At 38.7% G+C, this 18,366-nt stretch overlaps 2 protein-coding genes across 2 annotated transcripts; both read left to right on the forward strand.

Moving 5' to 3' along the window:
* Positions 1 to 50: 50 nt before the first annotated feature.
* UQCRH (ubiquinol-cytochrome c reductase hinge protein) lies at positions 51 to 4,421 on the forward strand. Its single transcript, XM_083357825.1, has 4 exons — positions 51 to 178; positions 1,962 to 1,988; positions 3,799 to 3,960; positions 4,198 to 4,421. The coding sequence occupies exons 1-4, from the start codon at positions 128 to 130 to the stop codon at positions 4,228 to 4,230; spliced, it is 273 nt and encodes a 90-aa protein (XP_083213951.1). The 5' UTR covers positions 51 to 127; the 3' UTR covers positions 4,231 to 4,421.
* A 529-nt stretch (positions 4,422 to 4,950) lies between these two features.
* NSUN4 (NOP2/Sun RNA methyltransferase 4) lies at positions 4,951 to 16,864 on the forward strand. The gene is made up of 6 exons (XM_083360592.1): positions 4,951 to 5,795; positions 7,813 to 8,195; positions 8,832 to 8,986; positions 10,301 to 10,455; positions 14,602 to 14,726; positions 16,141 to 16,864. Exons 1-6 carry the CDS (start codon positions 5,679 to 5,681, stop codon positions 16,415 to 16,417), a joined length of 1,212 nt encoding a protein of 403 aa, XP_083216718.1. The 5' UTR covers positions 4,951 to 5,678; the 3' UTR covers positions 16,418 to 16,864.
* Positions 16,865 to 18,366: the final 1,502 nt, after the last annotated feature.

The following is an 18,366-nucleotide window of genomic DNA, read 5'->3' on the forward strand; positions in this document are numbered from 1 at the left end:
AGGTCGGCTGAATGAAACCTCCCATCGGAAGGCTGCTGTGGAATAGGCGGGATTTCCGCTGACATGCGGATGACCCTCGCGCGTCCTTCTGCGGTAGCTAAATCGGGCTTGAGGAAGACTTGCTGAAATGGGTAGGGAGGACGAAGAGGCGATTGCGGGCCGCCGGGACGACCCTGAGGTGAGCCGCACTACAGTGAGACAAGGGGAATGTGGTTATTCTCAAATCTTAACATTGCATGTTCTTAGCTCCCCCGTCCCCGCGTTTTCATTTTTGGGCCTGCTGGTTTTCTTCACCTGGGCTTTTAATTTTATCGAAAGATCACTCAAGAGCTAACACTAGAGCCGTGTATCCCTTTACCTGTTGGCAAGTTATACTTGGAACATAACGGACTTTAGTTTGGACGTGCATGAATCTATAATCAATCCGGAGTGCCAGATCCGCGGGAAAATAGTAATCACTAACAAATATATATACTCTATAACAGGGGTCTTCAAACTTGGCCCTTTTATGACTTGTGGACTTCAACTCCCAGAATTCCTCAGCCACCATGGAACTCTCAGGAATTCTGGGCATTGAAGTCCACAGGTCGTAAAGGGGTCAAAGCTGCCCACTTCCACCCAAATGACTTTGCTTGTCAGAACTCAGTTGGGAAGGTTGCAGATGATCACATGACTCTGGGATGCTGCAACAGCGTGCCTGGCTGAGGAATTCTGGGAGTTGAAGTCCACAAATCATAAAAGGGCCAAGTTTGAAGACCCCTGCTCTATAATATCCTTTGTGTGAATGACCGTGGTTTGCGACAGAATTATTAATTGCCGCAAATTTCCTCATCTGGTTGCCTTGCAGACCTGGAAGACAACAACTCCCATCAAAATACTTTGCTTGTGTTGGTTGAAAAATAGTCCCCCTGTAGTTACATGTGGTGGGCTTTAGAATTGAGAAAGCTGCGTTTCCTTATTTTTTTAAGGTGTAAAATATTGGCCATTATATAAATACTTTGAATAATGCATCTCTGTATATTGTTTGAATAATCTAGAGCTTTTGTTTTGCTTATAACATCTCCCTTTATAAATCCATGAATAAAGCCTTTATATGTTCATTCTTAATTTTCTTTTGTCATCTTACTTATAAAAATAATTAAAAAAAACCTTCATAACATATGACACTACCTTTCATGATTATACCTCTTTTTGCAAAGCGTTCTAATGTTATATTTATTTATAGTGGACTGAAATGCAATAATATTCCATGGCTACTATAGTGGTCTTACTATTGCAGTCCAGTACTGATTGGCTTAATTTTTTTTAAAAAAATCTTTAAATATTAATAATTCCTTGTGAATTTTTCAGAAATGGGGAATGGCATAAAGAATTATAAAACACTGGAAGGAGAATTCTGAAACTTTAGCAGTGAATTGTTGATATCTGTTTTTGTCACATATTTTTGATATAGGGACAAAGAAGTCTTTTCAGCAATGCTGAAAGTTTTGGAGTTCTATTTGTAACATAATTTCCAGGCCAGTTGCCAAGTGTCTGGATTTTGAAGACATGACCCTGGGATTGCTGGAGTGGTAGTTAAGTGTGAAAAATGGTCATAAGTCACTTTAAGGGGCTGTTGTAAATTTGAACAGTCACTAAACAAACTGTTGTAAGTCAATGAGTACCTGTACAGGTTTTCTTGCAGAAGAAAACTTCTAGAGTATCTTCTTGCCTCTAAAGAAGGAAGGTGTGGAGTTGATAATCTGGGTTTTTCTTAGTTCAAAGTAAGTAGAAAAGAGTGGTGTAGGCCTAGCTTCATGATTACAGTATTCGTTCACATGTATCAACCATGCAGGCATTGCATGTTGAAATATTACCTGTAACTAAAATGGCTCTTTGATTTTTTTTGTGTAATTTAATGTACTCCATATTATATAGATATGAGAGCATTAATGAATCTATTATTCTTTTTCCCTGTGCAGGAGGAAGAGGAGGAAGAAGAACTTGTGGTATGTAACTTTATGGATAATTGAGCAAGAGAAGTAATTCATAACATTTCAATCAACAATTTTTTAAAAGAATCTTGTTACTAATGGTAGAAATGTATATAGTGGTGGGAATTATTATTTGGGTTCACAACTTAATCAAATTTCAACAAATGATTTTTCTTGGTCACAACAAGTGCATAACAATTTGTGATACTGCAATGAAATGTCTGGTTTTGAATATTAGCACAATCTTGTGACAACTTTTCTATGTTGCTTTAATGAAACTGTTTCTATCTGATATATTTGTTTGCTTAGTGACATGTTCTTTTTACTAAAACCAATAATTCAGGAACAAAAAGTAATACGATAGAATCTGGATAGATCAATTCTGATAAATACCATGTCTATTTAGTGTTTATGTAGTGAATATCTTGATATTCCATCTTTACCTGATTTTTGTTTAATAAAATACTCTGAATTATCACATTTAGAACATCCCAGCCTTGTTTTAATATATGATTTCTTTTGACAGTTAGGATTTCTATAGCAAGAGCAAAGATGGACAAACTATTATGGATTTTGCTTCCATGGCTTAAAACCTTTCTCCTGGCTCCATTAAACTGTTCTTCAGTTTGAAAGCTAGCAGAACACTGACCTTATAGTGTTCCCTATTGCCAATATCAGTTCCCTTTGCTCCAGTTTGTAGCTGAAGAGCAGCGTCCTCATTTTCTCAGTAGAGAAGTGTATGCTGAAGCTACCTCAACAATGATGTCATCAGGATATCATCCACCTATCACAACATAGCTATGATTGGCAATATTTTTGACTGATGGCTAGATTTGTGGGTTTAGCCATTTGTCAGAATTTTCTTATTTACCTATCTCTTAACCTGAGATTACTTGTCACCAGGGCTTTTTTTGTCATACAATGCGCAGAACGGAGTTCCGGCATCTTTTTTGGATGGAAACTTGTAGGGTAGGCAAGGCGGGTTGTATGACATGTGTGAGTTCCGGCACCTTTTTCTTTTACAAAAAAAGCACTGCTTGTCACGGTTAGGAGAGGTGGCTGTGATAGCATAGCTGACAGTACATAGGAGTACACTAAACCTATGATCAAAAGCAGCCCAAACAGAGCTGACAGATGCAGTAGGGAGACTGTGCCATGAAACTGGCCTGCTCTGTTCTCCTTTACCATGCAGCCTCCACCCTAGCTGCTGATCTCGCTCTATAAACCAGGGAACAGCTCAGAGACTAACAGATACATGGGAAGAGCTTGTTTCAAAAGACCCATACTCTCCCATTGGACCAGAATAGAACGGCCCTCAAAGATAGTCCCAGGGACCAGAGGGGATGGGCCAGCACCAACTAAAATGCCCAATAAGCTATAAGCTGATTTTACCTAGGATTCATGTCACAATTCCAGTGACAAAACAGTCAGTGATAAAACTGGCTTATTGGCTGCTTAGGGAAAAAAAGCAATACTTTAAGGTTGACTTTAAACTGCTAGTATGGGTTTCAGCAAGAAACCACCATCTTGAGTACAGGGCAGAAAAATAGTTGCCAAACGTGGCTAGCTCTGGTAGGAAAAGGACCAAAATTCTACCTTTTTTTTAAAAAAAAGTCAAAATATCCTAGATGTTACAAACTATGAGGAGGAGTGCTACTCTCCTGAATGGCAACAATTTATAACCCATAGTTTTTAAGTTTCTTATGATCATCCACTGTCTGGATAAATTACAGACTTTTGTATGCCAGCTTTAAGAGTAAATTTGACTCACTCTTTTGGTAATGTCTTTAGTAGAGCATTAATTATGTGATACCTTTTCTTCCAGGATCCTTTAACAATTGTCAGGGAAGAGTGTGCAAAGATAGAACAATGTGCGAAAGCTCTGGAACGTTTAGAGCAGTGTAATACTCGGGTATCCTCCAGATCTCAAACACTGGAAGAGTGTACAGAGGAGCTCTTTGACTTTCTGGAAGCTAGAGACCATTGTGTGAGTTGATTTTGGCATGACTTTTATGCAGGGTTGTGTAAAATAATTATGTGCATCAAATGAAGTTATAATTCTAACATTGTTGAGAATTGTTACTGTTTATAAAATTATGGATCAGAAGTTTGTAAATAAAGTAAACTTCTTTAAGTAAACTGTAAGAATAAATTGTGCAAGAAGTAAATCAATATATTTTTTGCTTAAATTCTTGTTTTCATTTGTTAATTTTTTGGTTTACAGGTAGCTCACAAACTCTTCTCCAAACTGAAATAAATGTTTATTCAATCATGTCAACTTCTTCGTATCTGATGAAAACTTCACAGACATATGACCTGCTTCTATGAAAGATTGATCCTTTTTTTGTTTGGTTATTGCATCATAGTACTTCTGTATTCTGTGGACGATTTGCAGTGTTAACAGTTTCTGTACATTTCCACATTAAACATTTACTGTAAAAAATAAAACAGTTGTTATAACTATACATGACCTCTTTTAAAACAGCATTCAGAAAAATTATGGCATTTTCAGATTTTAAGTGCCAGAATTTTAACTCCGTATCTTATGTGTGGATAGATAAATTTCCTGAGTTTTTAAGATTTTAAAAAACCAGAAAATAAAAGGAAAATAAGCAGAAACTGCTACTAGAAAAGCAACTAATAACCATGATGAGGACAAGATGCCTTACAATTAACAGAGAGGGGAAAGCTTTTACAATATTTTGGTCTTTGAAAGTCTATCCCAAAGACTAAAGAGGCAGGGAAGTGTTTGCTAAATAGAGCAGCCTCTTAGTACCTGCTACTCCTCTGTTACTGATGCTCAGAATTTGGGGTGGGGAAAGCATATTGCCAAATAAAGCAATACACAATCTCCACAGATGGGCTCAAATGGGAGGAAATCCTAATAAGGAAAAAAAATCAGTAGCGTATAGCCACCTTGATGTCAGGTTCGGAGACAAGCTGGTCAATTCCTGTTCAAAATCCGGAGACAGGAGGGGTGGGGGAAGCGGACCCGGCACTTGCCGGAAAGAAACATCAGGAAGGGTTAAAAAACAACATCGACGTCTCCTGTTATTTCATTGGTTTCTGCCACCTACAGTAACACCTTTGTCGATGCGCAGAATTGCAACAGGTTGCAAAAGCAGTAAAATGGTCAAAAGTAGAGATGGATGAAAGAGGCAGAAAATACGTTAAATCGATCCACTGAAATCTTAGTCGGCATTGTAAGGTATAAAAATTAAATTAAATAAAAAAATAAAAATAAATACAGATGGTTTTATGGCCAATATTCCATTTCTTGTTGAAACTAATTTGTCCACTGAATAACTTTTTAATATACAATTGCTAAGAGCCTGACATTTGGGAAAGGGCTTCCGGAAAAAGCGCATTTTGCCTTTGACCTGGCCGAGGAGCAATAAGCAGCCACTCACCGACCCGAATAAAACGTAGCTGCTTGCCCCCAAACTAAGCTACGTAGAGGAAGCGGATATGTAATTTCCTGGGCTTCCCCACTGAGGCACTGCCAATAACATAAAACACACTCGAAACGCCTGAAATTCCAAATGCAGGTGCTCGACTTCCGGTTACGTTGTCGCTGCGTGCGACGGAACGATTTTTGCGCGTCGACATCGACCAGGGGAGCTTAAAACAGTGTGGCTCTGAGGAGGAGGCGGAGGAGTTGCTGCTGGACCGCCCGCCCACCGGCCTTTGCTCCCGCAGTCGAGCATGGCGGTTGCGCAGCAGGCAAGGGGGAAGCGGTTCCTCCTGCAGTATCTGCGGAAAGCCTCGCCTTCGTTGTGTCTCTCGGCGCCTCGTCGGCATCGTCATTACAAGAAGAAATGGGTGGGTGAGGAGGAGGGAAGCGGGGCGCCACTAGTGCACGCTGTTCGGTTATCTCTCCCGCCTCATCAACATGCCAGCCCCTTAGCTAGAGCGCAGCCCCATCGCAAGCCCTTTGTGACCCCACCGAACCGTCTCGACCTAATCGCTCGTCCCTCCCCGGTTTTCTCTTATACCAGGGGTAGGCAACCTCGGCTCTTTTATGACTCATGGACTTCAAGTCCCAGAATTCCTGAGCCAGCATAGCTGACTCAGGAATTCTGGGAGTTGAAGTACATGAGTCATAAAAGAGCCGAGGTTGCCTACCCCTGTCTTATACTATTTATTTATTTATTTATTTATTTATTTATTTATTTATTTATTTATTTATTTATTTTTTGATTTGATTTGATTTGATTTGATTTGTATACCGCCCTTCTCCCTAAGGACTCAGGGCGGTGAACAGTGACATAAATAACAGAATGCACAAATACAGATATTGAAAACAAATTAAACCCTAATTTTGCCCAAATGCAAAAGATAGTTATCTTAAAACAATAATTAAAACAGAACCCGTCAGACCAGACCGGATGGCTTAAACAGATGCTTCCCACCCTTTCTTCCCTCTCTTTACTAGAATTAACCCTTCACCGATCGTATTAGACAAGTGTTTCTCAAACTTGGCCACGTTTAAGATCTGTGGGTTTCAATTCACAGTATTCTCCTGCATGGCTAGCTGGAGAATGGTGGGAGTTGGAAGTCCTCACATCTTAAAAGTGGCCAAGGTAGAAAAACCACCATAGGCTATAGCCTCAAATTTTCTCTTTCTTAAGATATTGGATCATGCCCTCTTGGTGATTTAAAGGAAAACCCGTTTTTCCAAATGGAAGGAATGGTCTTAAACACTTTGAAATACAGTATGATGATTGAGTAACTTTGTATTGTATTATGCTGATTATTCTGTCTAAACAAATGTATCTCCTGAAGCCCAGTCGGATGCATGATTTTTTTTTTGGAAGTAAGTCCCAAGGAATTTTATTACTGAGTTATCAAGTGTTACAAAACTAGCCCATATCATTTTATTTAAATAGACTGAAATGTGCAGTGTTTAAAGCCAGATTATAGTCTTTTATCAGTAATCTAAGTTTGGCTTCTTTTATTGATGTTCTTTATTAAAGGAGATGTGTATCTTGGGGGTAAGAGGATTTCCCCCTGTTTTGATTTAGATATGTGGAATATAATGTGATAAATAATTTCAGCAATTGTTGCAATTAAAGCATATTCATTTAAACATATAGTTTAACTCAGTTGACTGAATTTGACTCTTGGAATACAGATAATTCTCAGCTTACAATTACAATTAAGCCCAAAATTTATGTTGCAAAGTGAAACATTTGTTAAGTGAAGTTTGCCCCCATTTTATGACCTTTCTTGCCAGAGTTCTTAAGTGAATCACTGTAGGTGTTCAATTAGTAACACAGTTGTTAAGGGAATCTAGTTTTCCCATTGGCTTTGCTTGTCAGAAGGTGGCAAAAGGTGGTCACATGATCCCAGGACACTGCAACCATTATAAATATGAGCCAGTTGCCAAGTGTCTTAAATTTGATCACATAACCATGGGGATGTTGCAGTGGTCATAAGTGTGAAAAACGGTCATAAGTCACTTTTTTCAGTGCCATTGTAACTTTGGACGTTCACTAAACAAACTGTTGTAAGTTATTGAGTACCTGTACAGGTTTTCTTACAGAAGAAAACTTCTAGAGTATCTTCTTGCCTATAAAGAGGGAAGGCGTGGAGTTGATAATCTGGGTTTTTCTTAGTTCAAAGTAAGTAGAAAATAGTGGTGTGGGGCTAGCTTCATCATTACAGTATTCATTCACATTTATCAACCATGTGGGGCATTGCATGTTGAAGTATGTCTATTCTATGTGTACGAGGGAGAACACAGTAAGCAATCCCAGTTTTGAAATATGGCTTCTTCATTATCAGTGATAACTATAAAATGTTCTCCATTGGATGATTTATTTTTATTCTTATATAGGCAGCCACTGCTCCTCAGGCAAATAATACCAGAGTGGCTCTCCAGGTCTTCGACATGAACTATGGAGACCAATTTGGCAGCCTCTGGCCTTCAATTCGCATCAGTCTCCTGTCAATGCAAAAATATGGGGCCCTAGTCAACAATTTCTCTGATGTAGAGCAGGTCATTCAGAGTCTAGAAAACCTCAATGCAGTAGATTTCATCCAAGAATCTCAGGAAGTAATTGATTCCTCCATTGAAGATGATGACAGTGTGCCAACTTCATCTCCCCAAATCCATTCAGAACTTTCAAAGACTCGGGCACAATATTTTCCTTCTGTCAGTCCTAACATCAAATGTTACACATTCCCTAAAGGAGACATCAGTCGTTTTCGTCAAGCCAGGTATGAATTTGTTGGATTTTTAGAACGCTTATAAAATTTTCCTGAAATAGCCACTTTCTGTTCTTCTTAAGCTTGCTGTTTTGCTTCAGAGAGTTTTTTTTAATTTAGTAAAATAAATAAAAGACAAAAGAACAAAAAGGTCTTGTGCTTTTTAAATTTATTTTCCCCTGGCTGCAACATCAAAAATGCACTATTATAGATCATATATTTATTTTAGCATGTATGTGTCATTTTCCTAAGCCTGACCAAGGCAGTTGATAAAAGGTTCAAAATAGAACACCTATTATAATTGTAGTCTATAAAATCAAAACTTCGAATACACTAAATCTTCCAAAGTATTATATTAGCAATAGTTGAGATGCATATTTATTCTCTAAAACTAAGGCAAGACACTTGTGGTATAAATAATTCTCTGCCCCAACCAGAATAGACAATCAGAAAAGATGGATGCTGATCTATTAATATTTGGATGGCCTAGTATACTTGGTTTTGTATAAAATCAAGCAGAAAAAAGTTAAATATGAAACACAAAAAGGTGGCAGAAAACTCTTTTTCAAGATACAGTTGTGTGTTTGTGTGTGTGTGTCCATTTGCAATGCTTGTACGTTTCATCTAATATATTTCTTTGACTTGCAGACCAGACATTGTAGGACTTCTTGGTTACTATCTCCTGGATGCTGCCTCGATTTTACCTGTTTTGGCTCTCAATGTACAGCCTGGAAGCATGGTCCTTGATCTTTGTGCAGCCCCAGGTGGGAAGATGCTGGCACTTTTACAGACTGGGTGTTGTTGTAAGTAACATGATTTACTACTGTTGCTTTTCCAAGTTTAGATATTTCATTTGTAGTATAGGCAGAAGAGTTGCTGAAACTGTTCTTTTGGAGTTTTACATGGAATAAATCCTCATCTTTCAAATTTGGCAATTTTAAGACAATGTGGATTTCAGATCCCAGAATTCCCCAGCCAGTATGGCTTATATTCTTGTGAAAATATACTTCTCATTTGGAATATAGAGTTGGGAATATTACAACACGTTATGTGCATATTGATTGACAAGTGATAGCCTCCCATAACAATGCACAAAATTGACTTTCACTTTTATACATGGAGTGCTACAGCCTTGTGGTTTTTGTGTGTGTGTGTGTGTGTGTTTTGCCACTTGTAGGCTGTCATTCCAGTGAAAGATTTTGGAGGAGAAGATGCTCATATGCTTTTTCTTTGGAGAAGGGCCACATAGCTCAGGTGTAGAAAATATGTTTTGCATGGGGAAACTCACAAATTTCATTCCTGCTACTTTCAGCTGGTACAGGAAAACTCACTGCAAACACTTCTACCAGGCAGTGTAGAAAATATGTAATAGGTAAGTTGTTTTGTCTCGGTAAAAAGTATCTTTTACTGCAATTTTCCAAGGCGCAAGCAGTTGGAACACTAAAAAAAATGAATAAAATAAAATAAAATAAAAATAATTCCTTAAAATAATAAAAAAATAAGACATAAAAGACTAAGATCCCCACCAACATAACCACCAGTTCCCCTGCTTGCTATGGCTTCTGGTCATGCAAAAATGATCTTTGTGGTACATTGATTTCTTTCTTTCTTGAATATATGTGCATCTCACGTAAGTTATTCTTGACTCAAAGATTCATACATTGTATCATGGCTACAGTCATAGTAACTTAAATCATAAATGGTTGTAGTCTGATGTGTGAATTTACTCAAGATCCAGAGGCAATCTAGATTCCACTAAGGCGTTCGCATTTGCATCCTCAGCCAGAGGATGGCAATCATCTCAACCAAAGAGACATAACGTTCAGATAGATTATTTTTTATGAGAGTATATCTGGTGACAAGTCAACAGACAATTCTTCAGTTTCCTTCTCTATTACTTTGTCTGAATAGATGACATTGGTTTGATAGACAAGATAGCTATATGTACTTGTGAGTAAGTAGGAAAAGGGTGAAAGAGAATGATCTATAGATACTTGAGAGAGATTGCACACATTACATAGCAAGATAGCCATCATTTCTATGTAAATTTATATCTGTTATTGAAAGAATCTGAGATACGCTGTCCTTGGTTTAAGCATCTGTTCTTCTTGAAATAGGTGAGCTGACAGCCAATGATCTCTCTACTTCTCGGACTGTCCGGCTACGTAATGTCCTCCGCAGCTATCTCCCCAAAGAGATCCAAAATGTAGTGCGGGTTACCTCATGGGATGGAAGAAATTGGTCCCAGACAGAAACAGGCACTTATGATAAAGTAAGTATCATTCTAATTCTTGCTACTGGAAATTGAAACACTTTTATTTCTTAAAAAACCAGGATATCATTTAGATATTTTTTTCATTTCTTGTACAGAATAGTCCTTGCCCCTTTACTAGATCATCTCTAGAATTCTCCCTTGAGTGGTAGTAAGTTTATAGCCAAGACTGATACAGCAAGTTTTTGGAGTTTTTAATCTTAAAATTAACAGTTAATATCCATTTAAGAATGCTGTAATAAAAAGCCGTGATCATCTATCCTGGATTATTTGTACCCTGCAATCAGTAACTCATGGCTTGATTTAGTTCCCGATGAAACTACTGTAATACCTTCAGATGCAGCAGCAGAAGCCAATCCCTCCAACCCAAAGTAATACCTATTTTAAGTTTACTGTATCAGTTACCAATCAGCTTCTATACTGAATTCAAATTTATTTATTTATTTATTTTATTACATTTATATACCGCCCTTTCCCGAAGGACTCAGGGCGGTTTACAGGGTGATTAAAAAACAAAGATACAAAAGTTAAAAACAGATTAAAAAATATTATATTCGTCCCTGCATAAGTAAAACCCCAGTTAAAATTAAGATTAAAGCTAAAATTAGAATTCTCAGCCTGGGCCAGAGAGCTCGAAGAGCCAGGTCTTCAGGTCCCGGCGGAATGAACGGAGGTCGGGGGCAGTCCTCAGCTCCACTGGCAGCTGGTTCCAAAGGGCAGGCGCACCCACTGAGAAGGCCCTATCCCTGGGTGTCCGCCGGCAATCTCTTACCGGTGGCACCCTGAGAAGACCCTCCCTGTGGGAGCACACTGGACGAAGGGAGCTTGATGCCGGCAGCAGGTGTTCCCTCAGATATCCCAGACCCAAGCCATTTAGGGCTTTATAGGTCATCACCAGCACCTTGAATCTCACCCGGAGGGCAACCGGGAGCCAATGCAGCTCGTGGAGTAGAGGTGTTACATGGGAGTATCGGGAAACCCCCATCACAACTCGCGCGGCCGCATTCTGCACCAGCTGAAGCCTCCGAGTGGTCCTCAAGGGCAGCCCCATGTAGAGAGCGTTGCAGTAGTCTAAATGGGAGGTCACGAGCACATGAGTGACTGTGCGTAGGGCATCTCGGTCCAGATAGGGTCGCAACTGGCGAACCTGCTCAATATTATCTTTAAAACCTTACAGGGCATAACACTTGAGTTAGCTCAAGCAGTGCTTTGTCAGAATAGAACTTGCTTGCTTGATCTAGTCATCTAGAGGAGGGGTCCCCAACCACCGGTCCGTGGACCAGTACCAGGCCGTGGCATGCCAGCAACTGGGCCACAATAATAAGCAAAGCCCCATCCATGAGATGCAAGCAGCACACAAAACTACGCACCCTCTGGTCCATGGAAAAACCTCTTTCCACGGAACTGGTCCTTGGTACCCAGAAGGTTGGGAACCTCTGATCTAGACCAGTGGTCTCCAACCTTCCTGGCTCTGCAGATTGGCCCCTGTAGTGGTAGTGGTGGGGGGAAGGGGATGGTTTTGGGTGTATGCCTGCTGCTTGGCAAATGGAGCTTCACAAACTTGTCCATTGCTTGTATGGCACAATTCCCAACAGGCTGTGGACTGGTACCAATCCACGGACCAGGGGTGGTTGTTCCAAGTTTATTCAGAAAACTCCACAGCAGTCCGGTCTGCGCTTGGGAGGCTGGCGGACATGCACGGAAAGCTCTTCTCCCTGCTGCCCGGTTTTCCTCTGTTGGGAGACCCTGAAAAGTGAGAAGGCCCTCCGACTGATCGCGGAGGGGCAGTAGCCCCTCCGTTTGATCCAGAGCAGCTCCTCTGGACCGACGAAGAAAAGATCGGCCATCAACATGGCCGACCATCAAGCCGTACCAGCCGAAAGCCAAAAGCACTAACAAGCACGACAAACGCAATGCGGAGGAATTGGGTGAGACCCCACCTTTCTTATTTCCCCAATTACTTTCCTGTGGGAGCGTTTTGAAAATTTCTTCCTCCCCCCCCCCTTGGAAGAGCAGCGTCTGCCTACTTGGGGATTTAAAGCTTTGAAACGAAAAAGAAAAATATAACTAAAATTAAATAATTAAAAATTAGACTTGCTCTTTTTGGACATTTGAAGTCCCAAAAAGTTCTTATTTCTATGGGGACCTACTACCCTATCCACTTGTTAAGCTGAAAAAAAAAGAGGAAAAGTCTAAACTGGATAAAAGATTAACTGGAGGTTGGAAAAGGATTTTATATGCTACTAAGGACACCTTGTGGCAAAGGCTGGTACAGCAAGGAAATTTACTTTCTACAGTGAGACCTGGCTACAGTCTAGCTGTCCTTGGCATTATCTAAAAAGATAAGAATTTGAAACAGCTGGCAGAGAAAACAACTCCCAGGAATAGTGGAGGTGGACATTCACTGACTTTTATTAAAAATAGCCTCCACTAAAGAATTGTCTATAAACACCTTTGAAATGGAGGAATACTATCCACAACTTAATTATAAACTTATACTTGAAACAATCCTTGAAATTACTGAGCATACGAAAGCTAGACTGAAAGACAAAGGTGCCAGCCTAAATTTACAAAATGAAGCCCTGATTCCAACTAACGAATCTACAATCCAAAAAGCAACAAAGGAGGAAGAAATTAATACCAAGACAGAGGACTTTAAAGAACAACAAGTACAATTTATTGAGACCTTCGATAGCCAAACCCTGATCTCAACTATAGAAGCTGTAACTCAAAAAACAACACAAACTGAAGAAAACAACATTAAGATGGAGAGCTCTAAAGACTTACAACCACAACTTATTAAAAACGTAGACAACCATACAATAATTACAACACTGGATATGACCTCTCACTCAAGCCAGATGAAACCGGGAGAAGAAGACCAGACTGAACTGATGACAAATATACTGATCCAAACACTGAAACGTGAACTATTAGAACAGCAATTTAATGACTACAAAAATCCTTTGAAAAATTGACAACTGGATGGTCTCCCTTGATTCAAATAATTTGTAGGAATGAAGGGAGATACATTTGAGGATTTAAAGGCTCTGGTATGGAAGCCTGTCTGGCACAGAAAGCCAGAGTTAGATTATTATTTTTTTAAAAAAAAGTTTTTTCCCCTTTCTTTATCTATAATGGAAGAGCCTAAAATGTCAATCGGTCAAGGGGAGACTTTGAAAGATCTTATTTGATTTAATATTTAGGATTTAGACTTACAAGGGAAATTAAAATTACCTATTAGAATATAGTTTTGAATTAAAATATGGAAGTTGGATTGAGATAATAAAGGATACTTTACTAGTAAGTGATGAGGTACTAGGATGACAAATAGAATATATTTGTGAAATATGTATCTAACTATGTAATATGTGTATTTTAGATATGACAACCATTAGTTAATGAAATAGGGGAAATTTGGGTCACACGAAACTTAAATACTACGAATCTTAAAGTCTAAATTTGAGCACTGTAATTGAAAATGGGTAAAATTTTAAAAAACAGGACATGATAACTATAAAAATATATTGATAAATATTTTAACTGATTGTGCTATAACTAGAAATGTATTAACTTGATTGTGACATAGTAATTTTGGGAAACAAAGAGGAAATTTTTAGACGATTTAACCTGAGATAGGCACAGATGATTTTGCTACTGGACTATTGTTTACCCAATCACCACGTGGCTTTCTAAATATTTTGATATTTTTATGTAAAGTTGGAAAATTAATAAAACTTGTTTTTTTTAAAAAAAGAAAACTTCACAGCAGACCAGAAATGTGAACCTTGGTTTCCCAGTCCTGGTCTAGCACAGCAGCCATAGCACCATAATGACTTTGAGCATTTGCTTACATACATTGGATTGAAGAGTAGTTATTGCTATAACTAGAATTGCAAGAGATGGTCAGTATTCCTGTCATATTTTTTTTCAAAACAACCCGACAACCTGTTTTTCAATTTCTAAAACAAAGGAAGAAAAATAACAAATTTCTAGTTTGTAGTATGGTGGAAAACCAGCTTCAAAACTTTCCTTGGCTTTTCACTGTACATGGAAATAAATTAAGTGTCTAACCTAAACTTGTCTTTAATGTAAAGAAATTGTGTAGAAATTTACCAGAGGGAATATTTGTTTGGTTCCATTTAGGTACTTGTTGACGTACCATGTACAAATGATCGAAAGTCAGTCTTGGAAGAAGATAACAATATCTTCACATATGCAAGAAAAGGGGAACGTCAGATGTTGCCAATGCTCCAGCTGCAACTACTCATGTGAGTGATTTTGACATGTCAAAAACATTCTTGAATGCTCCAGATAGCTCAAAAACATTTTGTTCCTCTCTTGCTCTGGACCATGCAATTCCAAAGATGGTCTTGCAATTTCCAGAAGTAGAGCCTGTGAACAGGGATTTTATTCATGGTGTTCCAGTTACAAGACACATCAAACAGTTTAAATTCAGAGGATTTACTTCCATAAATCAATGAATTCCTCTGAGAACAGAAGTTGGAATTAAAATTATTGGAATAAATATAAGTAGCCCGAGATATGCTCGTGATATTACATTAATAGCTAGAAGTGAGGAAGACTAAATCACATGTTGAAGATAAAAGATGGGAGTAGAAAAGCCAGTCTGATGCTTGGTGTGTTTTTTCTTCAAACAAACAAACAAACCCAACACTGTAAAATTGTGTCAACGTCTAGTGTCAACCCACTGCCCATAGGCAGAGAAGTAGTAACACACATTATTTTCCTAGGGTCAAAACTGCACACAGATGGTTTCTGTAACCATAAGAAAAAAGATGTCTGCTACTTAGGAGAAAAATTATGGCAAATCTACAGTAGATAAACATATTTATAGAGACACTTTACTGCCATCCATGGTACATGTTAGCAGGCAAGTCTTCCCAATCATAAGATGGCTGTCATAAATTCAAAACAAAAAAAATCTATGCTTTTTAACTGTGAAGCTGCAGAAGATTGTTGGGAATATCTTAATTGGCAAGAAGAATCAATACTAGATAAAATAAAACCAGCTTCAAAAAAATCAAAGGCAGTAAACAATCCTGGTGATTTATTATCCACTGGGTGACAAAGAGCTTGAAGTGATGGAATGACCAAACAACTAAAATATTACCCATTATGAATCTGCAGTTTTAACTACATTAATATTTTTATACCCAGGAGTCTTCTACTCTTGAACTAGATTCTTTGAAAATTCCATCATACTCAATTATGTTTTTTCATTATGTGATGGCTGGGGTAAACAATACTGCTGGCAAGGATTTCATTCTCTTTGGCTGGAGGTCAGATTTGAATTTTGAGAAAATGAGGTTGGACTGGCATAAGTATGCAGGGGCTTCCCATTCCCAAATTTGCTGAATGCTGGTGTACCTCGTAACAAAAAAAAAAGGCAAGCGTAACAGACAGGATTCCATGGTAGGTGCCTGGATGCCTGTAAGCATTATTTCTAGGAACTCAGTAAATTAATGACATATTAACAAGGCAGAGAAAGGAGAATTGATTTTGTGTATATCTGGGGCCCAAAATACAGTGTAGGCCTAGGCTAAGGATTCCATGTGCGTTCTTAGATTGGCATACGGTGTATGCATCACTCTGTAGAATAAGTGGGCCAATACAATTGAGTCATCCCCTCCAATAATTTCTTTCCTATTTTTTTTTCTTCAGAGCTGGAGTACTTGCTGCTAAGCCAGGAGGAGAGGTGGTATATTCCACATGCTCTCTGTCTGAGCTCCAAAATGAGTATGTGGTTGAGAGAGCTGTGGAGTTACTAAACATCCAGTACAGCATCAATGTGACAGTAGAAGACTTGAGGCATTTTCGGAGACTGTTCCAGAACACATTTTCTTTCTATTCAAATTGTAGAGTTGGAGAACTTATCCTGCCCCACCTCACAGCTAACTTTGGACCCATGTATTTTTGCAAATTGCACAGAATGAATTAGGAAGAACAGTGTATTATTAAATATCTCTTCAAAAGATGAAATGGAATTTACAAAAAGCCACAGACATTTTATTTTGTAGCTTACATGCCTGAGCCCTTTACATGTCATTCAATGCTTGTTTTTTGCAAGGAAGTACTTCTTGCATGGGCAGTCTAACTGTAGAGATGGAAGTCAAGGATATGAAGGGACCGTATGCAGCAAACTGCCTGCCTTAGTATCCTGTTATCCGCATGTCTATGAGCTCATTCCAATTAGCACCGCCAAGGACTGCCAGGAACCAGCTAGATATGAGAGATTCTGCCCTGGCTGGGATGTTTGGATGTTCTCTAAGATTGACTAGGGAGTACACCAATAAACAATGCTTTTGCTGTGTGTTATTTCCTGCTTGTTAAAACTGTATAAAAGACAATAAACTCTGCATACATAGGCAGACAGACATTTTGGACACCCTGTGATGACTGGTCCCTGAATCCCACATCTAACCAGATAGAAATTCCATCTACGTGCTACTAATAAGTTGCATTTACATACATCTAATTATATAAATATTTGTGTGCTTGCATTACAGTCTTGAGTTATACTGTATACATTAGAAAATATCCAGCTGGGCAGTATTCAGATGTAGGAGGGCTTCAGGTTTCAGAAAACTTTATACCATGGTATAAAATAAAATAAAACCTAGACTGCTGGCTTTGATTAAACCCCTTTACACAAGTACGTGTCTGAGGGTGTGGTATGGGGTTAGTGGGGCTCTGACTAACAGGATTCACACAAATAAAGGAGTAAGGCAAGGGTGTATCCTGGCCCCATTATTATTTAGTTATCAATGATTTGCCAGAGATAATGAAGGATCCAATGGTACATATGCCAATGATCCTTAATACTGTATCAGCTTGCTCTATGGTGAAGATAAGGTTTTATTATTGTATTCACAAGTAGTATTACGTAGGCTATTAAGAAGATTCAGCTCTTATTGCCAGGATACATCTCTAACCATTAGCAAATCTAAATTAAAAAAATGGTGTTTGGAAAACAACAGAGACATAGATGGCAATTAGAAAGTGAACCAGTTGAACAGGTTAACACCTTTGTACATTTAGGCATAACTTTTTCCAAGACTGGATCTTGGGTAAGCTTTCATGTGTTAAATATCTATGGAGATTCTTAATCCAGGTCATGGTTGTCCCAAAGGTGCTTTTCAAAAGGCAATTGGCCTTTCTTGGGTTTTTTTTTTTAAACATTTTGCTTCTCATTCAAGAAGCTTCTTCATTTCCTGAACTGAATAGAATGGAATGGAACTGAACTCCAGAACTTAAGAAGTTTCTTAGATAAGAAGTGAAACATTTTCAAATAAAAAAACACACACACAAGAAAGTCCAGTTGAAAAGCACCTTTGGGACTTTCATCTGTTATTTCTTGTCTTGACCTCAGGTGCTTTGGAGAATAGGTTTAGAATTGAATAGAACTGGAAGGGACCTTGGAGGCCTTCTAGTCCAGCCCCCTGCTTGAGCAGGAGAACCTATACCATTTCAGATAAGTTACTGTCTACTCTCTTAAAAAATCTCCAGTGATGGAGTGTCCACAATTTCTGAAAGTTGATCCCTTCTCTTTGACAGCCCCTCAAATATTGGAATACTGCTATTATGTCACCCCTGGTCCTTCTCTTCATTAGACTGGACATTCCCAGTTTCCGTAACCATTCATTATATATATATGGTATAGTCTCCACCCCGCAATCATCTTTGTTCCTCTTCTTTGCACTCTTTCTAGAATCTCAACATCTTTTTTTTTTGTATTGTGGTAACCAAAGCTGGATGTAGTATTCCAAGTGTGGTCTTATCAGTACAGTATAAATCAGTACTGTGATCTTGATATTATCCCTAGGATTGCGTTGGCTTTTTTGGCAGCTTTAGCACATTGCTGGCTCATACTAAAGTGATGGTTAATGT

The sequence above is a fragment of the Vipera ursinii genome (assembly GCF_947247035.1).
Source record: "Vipera ursinii genome assembly, chromosome: 3".
NCBI classification, from domain to species: Eukaryota; Metazoa; Chordata; class Lepidosauria; order Squamata; family Viperidae; genus Vipera; species Vipera ursinii.